This window comes from Macrobrachium nipponense, chromosome 13, assembly GCF_015104395.2.
Source record: "Macrobrachium nipponense isolate FS-2020 chromosome 13, ASM1510439v2, whole genome shotgun sequence".
NCBI classification, from domain to species: domain Eukaryota; kingdom Metazoa; phylum Arthropoda; class Malacostraca; order Decapoda; family Palaemonidae; genus Macrobrachium; species Macrobrachium nipponense.
The window spans coordinates 86,382,928-86,395,427 of record NC_087206.1 but is presented as its reverse complement, the minus strand read 5'-3'; the positions used below and the strand labels follow the sequence as shown (position 1 = coordinate 86,395,427).

The 12,500-nt window shown below is 33.7% G+C and overlaps 2 protein-coding genes across 2 annotated transcripts in view; one reads left to right on the top strand and one right to left on the bottom strand.

Annotated features, from left to right (window-relative positions):
- LOC135225167 (mucolipin-3-like) overlaps nt 1–2,768 on the bottom strand; it is a 150,484-nt gene extending 147,716 nt beyond the window's left edge. Inside the window, exon 1 of the mRNA XM_064264416.1 lies at nt 2,707–2,768. The gene's annotated coding sequence lies outside the window, so the exon portion shown is untranslated. The remainder of the gene's footprint in view (nt 1–2,706) is intronic.
- A 5,228-nt stretch (nt 2,769–7,996) lies between these two features.
- Nucleotides 7,997–12,500, top strand: part of LOC135225166 (uncharacterized) — a 12,102-nt gene continuing 7,598 nt past the window's right edge. Inside the window, exons 1-4 of the mRNA XM_064264405.1 lie at nt 7,997–8,130; nt 8,982–9,305; nt 10,263–10,429; nt 11,676–11,826. Coding sequence (XP_064120475.1) covers nt 9,007–9,305; nt 10,263–10,429; nt 11,676–11,826 — 617 coding nt within the window. The 5' untranslated portion in view covers nt 7,997–8,130; nt 8,982–9,006. The remainder of the gene's footprint in view (nt 8,131–8,981; nt 9,306–10,262; nt 10,430–11,675; nt 11,827–12,500) is intronic.

Below are 12,500 nucleotides of genomic sequence, written 5' to 3'. Positions count from 1 at the left end.
TTACTGGATGAAGCCAAGTAATAAGGAAATTTAGCGCATTCAATTATATTTAAATATTTAATCATACTCCCAATTCCCCTTTTCTAATTTTTTTGTAACTTTTTCTCTTTTACTCGTACGTCTATTGTCTCTAACTTTCTTTTTTTATTTCTTGGCTAACAGAGCTGAACAATACAATAGAGTTCCTGCTTTACCTAAAGATATTGTTTCAAAAGAAGTTGCTATTGTTCTTATCCATTCTTAATTATTTTCAATGCTAGTATTTTTGCCATACTAGAAACGTCTTTAATCTAATTCCCCCCCCCCCCTTTCCCTCTCTCTTTCGTCATATATATATATATATATATATATATATATATATATATATATATATATATATATATATACATATATATATGTCTTGAGTAAACAGAAAATTCGCACAGTACTTATTATATAATACAGTAAAAAATAGCATTGTGTAATTTGTGAATCCATGTAGAGAATTATTAAACAATTCCTGCTATTATTACAAATGAAAATTGTTGAAAAGTATGGAAATTGTTAAAAAGTGTGGAAATTTTTAAAAAATAATGGAAATTGTTAAAGTAAGAAAATTGTTAAAAAGTATGGAAATTTTTAAAAAGAATGAAAATTGTTAAAGTAAGAAAATTGTTAAAAAAGTACGGAAATTTTTAAAAAGAATGAAAATTGTCAAAGTAAGAAAATTGTTAAACAAAAGTACGGAAATTTTTAAAAAGAATGAAAATTGTCTAAGTAAGAAAATTGTTAAAAAAAAGTATGGAAATTTTTAAAAATAATGAAAATTGTTAAAGTAAGAAAATTGTTAAACAAGTACGGAAATTTTTAAAAAGAATGAAAATGGATATAAAGTATTAAATTTTTTATATAAAGTATGAAAATTGTTAAAAAGAATGAAAATGGTTAAAAAGTATACAAATTTTTAAGAAGTATGAAAATTGTTAAAAAGAATGAAAATTTTTAAAAAGTATGGACATTTTTTAAAAGAATTGAAATTGTTAAAAAGTATTAACACTGCTAAACAGTATGGAAATCTTTAAAAAGAATGAAAATGGTTCAAAAGCATGAAAATTGTTAAAAAGTATGGGAACTGTTAAAAGTATGAAAATTGTTAAAAAGAATGAAAAATTTTAAAATGTATGAAAAATTTTAAAAGTATGAAGAAAAAAACTTAAAAGATATGTGCAAATGTGAAATACTGTTTCGGAACATTTTGGGAGACGCTTTTTATCTGTTTATGCATTACCTACAGGAGAGAGACATTGCCGCAATTGTTCGTACCGAAATAAATTTCATCACTTTCGGGTGAAGGAACAAAATGAGAGTTGTGTCTTCTGTGGTTATTAGAGGAATTTCGTCGGACGAAGATGACAACGTAGGTACGTACTACCGCGCAGTGGTTGTTTGCATTGTTTATTCCGTGCTCGAGGCTTTTCAGAACGTTCTCGTTGCGCTATAGACGGTGATTTCTGTGCATATACACAAATACATACATACACATACACACACACACACACACATATATATATATATATATATATATATATATATATATATATAATATATATATATATATATATATATGTGTGTGTGTGTGTGTGTGTGTGTGTGTATATATATATATATATATATATATATATATATATATATATATATATATCTATATATATATATATATATAATGTTATTTATAAATGTGCAGAAAATGGCAATAGCATACGACACTGGACCCAAATAGCCAATGCTTAACTGATATAGTCACATTTCTCTGCAACCTTTCTTTAGAACAAAACACTCAACGAAATTACAGATATCTACAAAACGCCAGGCGAAAATTACAGAAAAGTCTGCACAAAGCAGCCGGAGAATGTTACAGAGAAGTTTGCACAAAGCAACCCCGCCAAAGCCCGCTCGAGTCGAGTACACATGTACGCTGGTACGAAGTGGTATTACGGCTCCTTAACGCGACAAAGAAAAAAAAATCTATTACGCTGCGTTCCCAAGGACGTGGAATCCATCTATCTCCCCGATTACTTACCTCTCTCTGATTATATCTCCTCTCCTATGGGAGCTATTGATTGTCCAGAGACCATTAGTTTTTAAAGTTTATGACTGTAACGTCTCCTAAGAACCGCGGTTATGGAGGCCTCGGAATTTTATTGTTGCTGGTTATTACCTCATAAGATTTCCTTCCCTTTTATGTTGTCTGCCATATTCGTGTTCCTTTCACGAGTGTTTTTTTAAGACTGGTTCGATTTTATGTGGGTAACTTAAATCAATTCTATAGAAATGTTAAGTACTTATGAGAAAAGTGGTCTCCAAAAGTAAGTGGTATGGCTATTGAAACTAAGATAGTTATCCCTCTTATAAATAATATCCAGTTTTCTATGTCTATTTCTATTTAAAGAATAGTTTTCTTTTAAACGATAAAATGCACATCATTTGTTACGTAAGCGATTATTGCGTTGATAGCGTTTGTGAATTAATTTTTGGATCTGATGATCAAATGCAGGCCTAGTGTTGAACAGTTAGGCTAACCTGTAAACTTTTGATGAATGTACCCTAATAGGCTAGTCTTTTCCGTACGAAAGCGGAGAAAGCTTTCTGTAAAATTTAAGCAGCATTCACAATATCTTTACCGTTCTAAAGCTTTACAGATTACTGCAATGAAACTGGGTTACTTACAGAGCCACTATTACTTAGTTTAACCAAAAATCCCTTGGAGGCACTGAGCCAACTACAAACTATAGTCGATTCATTTAAGGTAGATTCTTGCGCCTACGAGACGTTTGTTTGGCGGCCTCTGATTGGCTGGGTAGCGGGATGGCATGACTGCTCGCTCAGTGGGTCATATTTTCGTTTTGTAGCTTAGAAAACTAGCAATATGTTTACATTTCTTCATTTATCTCACGTTTTACAAAAGATAGGAAAGTTTTGGTCATATCAAAGGATTCAGTATAAATATACAATTAATTAATCTTTTCCTGAAATCAATAAGTTAAAATACAAAGGAATTACAACGAGTAGAAGTGAAGGGAGAAACATTTCATTCTTTATACCTGTTTTTATTCATAATCGGATTTTCCATAATTCATGAGATCAAAATAAAATGAAATCTTGTGTTATAAAACAATAAATTCACCCTGAATACGCTGGTGCTTTCAGATTTTAGATGCGTGTAATATGTAAAGAGAAAATGAAGAATATGGTCTTATTATGTTGCATCCGTGCTTGACTCGGTTTGACAGTAGTGCCGAGAGACGCAAGATATCGTGGGTCTGGTCCTCTCAGCTGAGCCGTTGGCGTGTTTGGCAGTTGCCAATTGGCGATATGATGAAAGTTTGCAGTTTCGAGACTCTGTATTTACCGAATTATTATGTCATTACATTTTCTATAAATAAATGCATAGAATTCCCATTATGACTTTTGAACATTTTTACTAAAATATTATATATGTCCGTATTTCTGGACATATCTGATAAAGAAAAGTAAATAATCAGATGGATGCATCTGGGTGTTGGCTTCAATTTAGTCTAAGTGAGAAATATACATGCTTTATTGGGCTCACTGATAAATAACAGAACTTGTTTCTCTGGCCAATAGCATCAAAAGCTTATGGTTTTCATATGTTCACTCAATTAACAAAAGTACAAATTTTTATTTCTACCATAAAATTTGTTGACGATGTAACGAATATAATATACTGTCTTTTTCATATTTGCTTGAGTTACTCTTACACCAGAATGTTTATCTCCTTTATATACATGTTACACTTGACAACATGTCTACAACAATGTTTAGGAAAATTTTGCTCAGTTTTCTCCTGAGGTAGTTGATTATTCTTGAATCACTTAAATTCATACCTGAGTTAGAATAGCTCTCGTAACCGTTCCCACAGCCCTGCATAATTGTATATGTATATATAGTACATGTAGGATAATGAGACTAATCAGAAAGACTGTTATATCTTCATCTTTTTAAACAAAAAGAATGGAAATTCATGCAGAATATTATTTGTCATAAACACGAAAGAAAGTCATACCACAGTTAGGCTTACACTGGTAATGTCATTAGGCTATCGATATGAACAAAAAGAAATTTAAAATTTTACAAATTTCTTACGTCATCATTATTGTTTATTGCTCCACTGAGATTATTATTTCATATCACTCAATTAAGTCTCTGATATCTCTTTGTTCGTTTGAAAATATATTCATAGAAAATTAGAAAATTAAAACAATATGTTGAACCAACCTCATTAAAACTAAGGATGAGCTGAGTGGTTGCGAAGTAGGTCCGTAGATTTCAAATTCATTCCTGAACTGAATTTCCGCCCGCGGCCAACGATACCAGATGCATCCATCTGATTATTACTTTCTTTTATCAGATATATCCAGATACGGACATTTATGATATTTGAGTAAAAATGTTCAAAAGTCATAATGGGAATTCTATGCATTTATTTATAGAAAATGTAATGACATAATAATTCAGTAAATACATAGTCTCGAAACTGCAAACTTCTCATATCGCAATTGGCAACTGCAACACGCCAACGGCTCTAGCTGAGAGGACCAGACCCAACGATGTGTCTCTCGGCACTATTGTCAAACCGAGTCAAGCACGAATGTAACATAATAAGACATATTCTTCATTTTCTCTTTACATATTACACGCATCTAAAATCTGAAAGCACCATCGTATTCAGGGTGATTTCATTGTTGAATAACACAAGATTTTATTTTATCTTGATCTCATGAATTATGCAAAAATCCGATTATGAATAAAAACAGGTATAAAGAATGAAATGTTTCTTCTTCACTTCTACTCGTTGTAAATTCCTTTGTATTTTAACGTATTGATTTAAGGAAAAGATTATTTAATTGTACATTTAATACCGAATCCTTTGGTATGACCAAAACTTTCCTATCTTTTGTAAAACATGAGATAAATGAAGAAATGTAAACATTGCTAGTTTTCTAAGCTACAAACGAAAATATGACCCACTGAGCGAGCAGTCTGCATCCCACTACCAGCCAATCAGAGGCTGCCAAACAAACGTCTCGTAGGCGCAAGAATCTACCTTAAATGAATCGACTATAAGTGCCCTCGACTTAACGAGTGCACAAAGTAGTATTCATACAGGTGACCCCTTAAAACGGCTCCCTTGTTAAAAGTTCTTTTTTTCCCTTTGATTATGTTTGATGAAGTATAATCTCCAAGTGATATGATGAGATCTCAATTATTTTTTAATTCTTTCCTGTTTTCAACTTACTCTCTAGATTGTTCTACCTTTTCAGTACATCCCGGGAACTTAATTTTTTTTTCTTTTAACTTGAGGGCTCAAGAACTGGCGATGTGTTCCGTGAGCTCCAGATAACTTCAACCTTCGTCAAAACGTCTTAGATATCTACAAATCTAATCCATAATTTACTCCTTAGTAACATTAAATTTTCTTGTGAGATTACTTCGTTCACTTGGCAAAAAAGAGAAAGGTAACGGACTTGTTCACGCTACGAAAAAAGAATGAGGGGACGTTTCTACGGTGCTACTTTGGCTTATCCGCGTCACCTACTCTGAGGTGCTAGTACTACACACCTTATGTTAAATGTACAGCAGACGGCCGCACGAAGATATCGTTTATTGATATAATTTGTCGACCACACAGTATAGAAATAGGTGCATATAATACTTTTATCCTCGAGGGGCTGCTACCAAACATGTTTAATACTAGTACCTTGGAGTAGAAGAAGCGTGATAAAAAGCCAAAGTAGCACCGATTCTACCTTATATTACTAAAACAGCAAGAGTTGAAGAGAACGGTCCTAGCTTCAGCTAGTCAAAGATGAATTTAAGAATATTTGGCATCCTTGTCAGTCATTTTTTCCCATTTATAGTATTAGAGCGGACTTTTTTAATCTTAAAATAATCCACCTCTAAACTAGACCCAGCCTCCTCGTTCCAACAACCTGCCAAAGTCTGTCAAAACAGAGACTAGCAGAGACGTCAGCAAGATGGCAATTCTATAAGGAAAGTGTTCGTTGAATTACGATCGTAAAAACTGCTCGTATGTTCACATAAATCGCACAGTTAGCTCTTCCAACCAGAACTTGAAGGCCATCAAACTGAATCTTAGTTGGAGTTGGGTATAGGCCTAGGTAGGCTTATGGCTAAGTAGGCATGATCGTGTTTTTATTACATTAATTACCATAATGGCGTCTGGTCAACATGAGTCATTTGGCCATTTTATGAGAGAAATGGTCATAAATCTAGAAAAATAAAAGAAATAAGTTTTCTTTTATACATGATAAATCACTTCTCCGAATCGTTATCGAATCTTAACAGTGCGTTTTATGAGTCAGTGAATTTCACAGTTAAAGAATTAAAAGATAATCAAGCACCGAAAGAAGCTGTTTGTTTTTCTGAGGAGATGTTATTTGTCACTGATAGTTTTTATGCCCAGTGAAAAGATTCCCTCTCTCTCTCTCTCTCTCTCTCTCTCTCTCTCTCTCTCTCTCTCTCTCTCTCTTTCTCTCTGCGATTTCTTGGTAAATGTGTTGATTTATTATTAGCTGCCCAAAAATGATCAATTCCAGATATTGGTCATAGTCGTACATATCAAAGTTATCAGTAAATTCACAATAATGTTATTTAGTTATTTTTGTTTTTTTTTATGGTTTGTTACGTCAACATACATTTATGAAAATGAATCTTGTGACAGAATGCCAGCCTGAAGGTCTTCTGAATTATATATATATATATATATATATATATATATATATATATATATATATATAGTATATATATATATATATATATATGTATATATATATATATGTGTGTGTGTGCCCCACAACCCACCCCAATGAAAAATAATAACAAAATAATAATATTGAAGATTCAAATGATAATAACAAATGAGAAATATGAAAAATTAATATATATATATATAAATATATATCATATATATATATATATATATATATATATATATATATATGCTTAAAAAATCACAGTAGATGCACGTGACTTCATAAATAAGCGAATACCACGGGAAAGATAGTCAGGAATCCAAGCGCTTTCGTCTTTATTCAGACATCGTCAAGGAGCTACTTGACGATGTCTGAATAAGACGAAAGCGCTTGGATTCCTGACTATCATATATATATATATATATATATATATATATATATATATATATATATATGTGTGTGTGTGTGTGTGTGTGTGTATATATATATGTGAGTGTATGTATTATGTATATATATACATATATGTGTATATAAACATACGTATAAGATGCCTATGTATGTATGTATGCATGTATGTGTGTATAATATGAAAATTGGTGGGCCCCCACCCAAGAAATTTTCTGGATCCGCTGGTGATTATAACGGTCGTGCTGCATTATTCATGACATGAATGGATTGTGATTAAATGTATGATTTGCTATCACTAAAGCTTCGCGTGTATATTTTTCTCCGCTTTATCAGGGCTGGGAAGGCAAGAAAGTGTCTTTCCGAGAATTCAAGATAAGGAAAGGGACAGACACGTCTGTTACGGGAGTTGTGGTGAGACGTGGTCGTCTCTCTCTCTCTCTCTCTCTCATTCAGTTTGAAAGATGAGGCGAAATAAAAATGATCAATCAAATGAATTTTTTTTATATCTATTCGTTCCTGTGTCTCGATTCACAAAAATAAAATCATGGATGCATTCCAGGATCTTTATATTTCAAAATCCGTCTGTCTGTGTCATGATGAGTACAGGAACTCACAGTACACACACACACACACACACACACACACACACACACACACACACACATATATATATATATATATGTATATATATATATATATATATATATATATATATATATATATATATATATATAATAAATAATAATTTTTTCCCTCGAGAAGTCTGCGAGGAAGGCGGCTCACAGTGACACGAGATATGATTATAAACCGTCGAATGGTGTTTATCTTGAAGGGGGTTCGTAATATCTTGATAAGAAAGTATTCATATCAGAGACTGCCTGGACCGGTGGGTCTCACTGCAGTCACTTCTGCACCGGCACTGGTGGCCAAGTGCTTTTCCAAGGTTAAGGTAAGGAAGGGGTTGGTTACAGGCAGTGGTAGGTGTTGGCTGTAGTGGTTTTATAGACTGTTTACGCTGATGTTTTCAGTTTGTTTTACGGACTTGATTCGTGAATGTATATATATGAGTTTTAATCAAATATATATATATTTATATATATATACTATATATATATATATATATATATATATATATATATATATATACGAGTATATATGTAGAATCTGCTGGTCACTTTCTTACCAAATATTATGCAACTGTAATAGCCACAATGCCCTCTTAACTTCTTGAATTCTTTTGGAGATTTTGTGATCACGATTTCTTAAAAAAAACTTTTCTTTGAACTTGGATATTCAGGCTTTGTAGTGACAAGTGTATCCAAAAACAAAAAAGAGCAAAGAATTCAAGAAGTTATGAGAGCATTGTGGCTATTACAGTATATATATATATATATATACTATATATATATATATATATATATATATATATATATATACACACACACACACACACAAACGAGAGCTTCCGTGAACCTGCTCGATCTTCCTACTTAATTGAGAAGGAGAATGAAGAGGAGAATCGAGCAGGTTCTCGAAAGCTGTCATTTGTATACATGTATATATTTCTATCATATATTTACATCTGCACCACTGTGGATTTCTTCACCATTTCAGCCACTCGTGCTGTTATGAGGTTTTTATGCATGCTATTGTTAAATATATTTCTCCATATTCTTAGTGACTCGTGCAGTTATGAGTTTTCTATGCATTCAATTTAATTCATTTCTCCACCGTTTTAGTGACTCATGCAATTACGAGATTTCTATGAATCCAATGATTAATCTCATTCTTTCCGTTCAGGCTCCAGAGTCGAACCTGACAACCAATGGCTGCCCTGTCGTTGAGGAGGTTCTCCCTGCAAGTCCCTCTGCAGTTCCCGGAACACGAAATCACCGACTCGAAAGTCGCCGCCTATGCGGAGAGGGTCAAGAGGTCGGGCCTCGCGGGCAGGGTCAAGCTGAACCTCAACACGGACCCGAGCGACATTCCCGAAGTGGAGGAACTGCTGACGCTCCTTGCGAAGGAGAATTGCGAGCTGTGTCAGGTCACCTTCAAACACGACTTCAGGTATCCTTCGGCGTCCGACACCTCTCTGGACGGGGCGCTGACGCTGGCGTTTGAAAGGTAACGAACTCCTTTCGTTTACGAGGATGATGTTGTGCAAATAGATACGTCCAAACTTCACGTGAGGATGCAACTCATCTTCTATTTTAATGATTTGTTTATGTGTTAACCTAATTATTCATTAATTTATTTGTTTACTAATTTACTTTTGTTTGTTCTCTAATAACCGATCGCTTCTTTCTGTATTTCCTATTGTCTTCTGTAACTTATTTCAAATTAACAGCATAATCTTAGGAAGCTTGAATTTCAAGTCAATTGCCTTGTACTATGGTAAAAGACCCACTTTTAGGCAAATACTGTTAAAAAGAATGGCGGAATTAAGCGAGTTGATTATATATATATATATATATATATATATATATATATATATATAATATATATATATATATATATATATATATATATATTCTATTTTTCTTATCATTCGCTTCTCTGGCTCAGCGATATTTCTGAGTATTGGGAATTCCTAAAAATTATAAAAATGCATTTTCATTTTTAAATAATTATCAGAAATTCCCAAGATGGCCAATTGCTAGAGTATAAAACATATCACAAACATATGCTGGCAACTTACTGCATACTATCACAGACATGTTGAAAACGAGTTAATTACTGTAAGTGGAGAAAAAGCCTCTGGTAAATGCTAGATAATTGAATGAAGCATTGGTCTGAACTACCAGTAAATAGTTGACGTGTGTTCAACGTGTTTGTCATACGTCTGTGATAAGGTACTAACAGGTGTATATGATATTTTTTATGGCAGTGTGGACGTATCTTTACGCATAATTTTTGATTAGTGTAAATAACCTTTATTAGGACCGATGGGCCCTTATAATGTTGTTTTAGATTAAGGTGACATTATGCCAGCACGGGCTCTTGCTCATAGAGCAGCCCGTAAAGGGCCATTATAAGCATTAAGAAAATTTATGAATATTGCTTCTCACTAAACTCGAGAAGTTGTCCGGTTCGAAAATTCTGGGGACGGCTGAACAACCGGGCTTTGGCCGCCGTGCCGGATACGGTCGTCGATCTGTACATAGGAATTGGCAGCGAAAAGCATTACGTACAAGTCTCATCCGAGCTGTCCAACATCACTGAAAGGGTGTCTCGTCTGGATGATCTGCGTGAGTACTATTACTCTTTTGTCGTTTTCCAGAGCTTATAATAGGCTGGTCTGGAAGGGGCGCAAGGATTGGAAAGGGTGGCGTGAATGGACTCTCTTAGAATATCTCCGATATGAAAATGAGGAGGAAAATGAGTGGAAGATAGGGTTAGAAGTTTAATGAAATCGGGGTCAATTGGTGTCGAAGTTTCTGTATCTAGGTTGCTGACATTCTCTGTTTTTTTTTTCTTTCTTTTCAGTAGTTACTGAAGGAAAGTCCAAGATAAAGAAAGGTAATACTGCTTACACGAGAAATATGGAAAAGTGAATATATCCATTTATAAGAATAGTATATCGTCTAGAAATATATTTACATGTTGAATAAATGTTTACGGCGTGAATAAATGTTTTTCTCACTGAAGACAAACCCTCTATAAATAAAAGATGTACCATTTGAAATGAAATAATTAGTAAGTTATTTGATCATCAATATCTTCGTAATTATGAAACATGTTTTAGCTGTAAAAGAACAAGTTAAAAATTTACCGAAGTTTCTTTGACGCAATCGGGTTTTTTGTCCAGTGGTGGCCTCAGCCACGGCTCAAGAAACTCAGCCACGGTCCGTTGGTGGCCTATGATGCTGGTACCTATATGGCTGCCAGAAATACGATTAAATAAAATAAAAACTGCTGAGGCTAGGGGGATGCAATCTGGTATGTTTGATGACTAGAGGGTGGATGATCAACATAAGAATGTGCAGTCCTCTAGCATAAGTAGTTTTTAAGATTGAGGGCAGGCAGACAGAAAAAGCTGGCACAATAGTTTTCTTTTACAGAAAACTAAAAATCTAGTGTTTGCCTGAAAATTAGGATTTGACAAGCCTAAACTTAACATGTTAACTGGGTGGACGACTACCCACCTACAAAAATAAATTAATTTCGCCCTAAAGGTCTGCATGTAATTTGAATATAGTAACTAAAACGCTACTTCTTGAAAATGACAGAATTTGTAAAACTATTTGTTGCTGTAGCTAAAAATATATTAACTAAAATATGACACAAAAAAGTGTTTTATCAAACAAAATTTTCATTATGTATGAACAATTAACAATAAATTAATCATTAAGCTCTAGTAAGAGTACAGTTTACACTATGATATTTTATATGCGATGCCTAAGTATAAAAAAAAAAAAGTCCAGTACCCACCAACTAAAAAATTCTTATGTTTAGCCCTTTGACCTCTGAACCTCGAATCTCCTCTTTCCTCAGAAATCCACCTGGCAGCTCAGGTTGACGTGTCTCTGTTGAAACCGCTCCCCGGAGTAGACATCTTGTATCTGTACCTGAGCAACGTTTCAGATGAGAACTTGAAGTGGGCTGTCAAAGCAGCTGCTGCGATGCAGCCCGTCTCTGGGAGTCAGTAAGTAGGCCTACTGATGTTTTCAAATAGGCACCAGTCAAGAGCCATTCAGTTGGGGCTAATATATATATATATATATATAATATATATATATATATATAATATAATATTTATATATATATCACATCAGGAAAACCATAAAAATAAAGGAAGAGGTGTCCAATCAGACGACAGTCATGTACACGTGTTTTGTTATTAAGAAACGTTTCATGTTGTCACCAACACATCATCAGTCTGCAATTGAAATTCTACATTAAAATAAACTTACAAATTACAATAAGAATTAAATAAACTTAAAAATTTCAATAAAATTAAAATATACTCAGAACGTTAAAGTAGGGAATGAGAAGAAAACTACCTATTCATAAAGAAGGAAAGAGCTGAGTGACTAAAAACGGTAAGGTCTGCATACAACGTAAAACCTCACGCCAGGAGAGAGAGGAGATGACGAGGTGTTGAGTTTTAAACTAGGGGAAAGGGTGCTAAATAAACAATGACTCAAGGGTAGTTAGATGGGTAGTTTGCTTTGTGGTGCCAATTATAGAAAAATGTTTCTTTTCGATAGTAACCTTACAACTCTTAGCATGTATTCTATTATTAGAGAACTTGAGATTAGAGATTCTGTACCCAGTTCTGTAACTTGATCCCAAATGGCTGTAATAACGGCCTTGTAA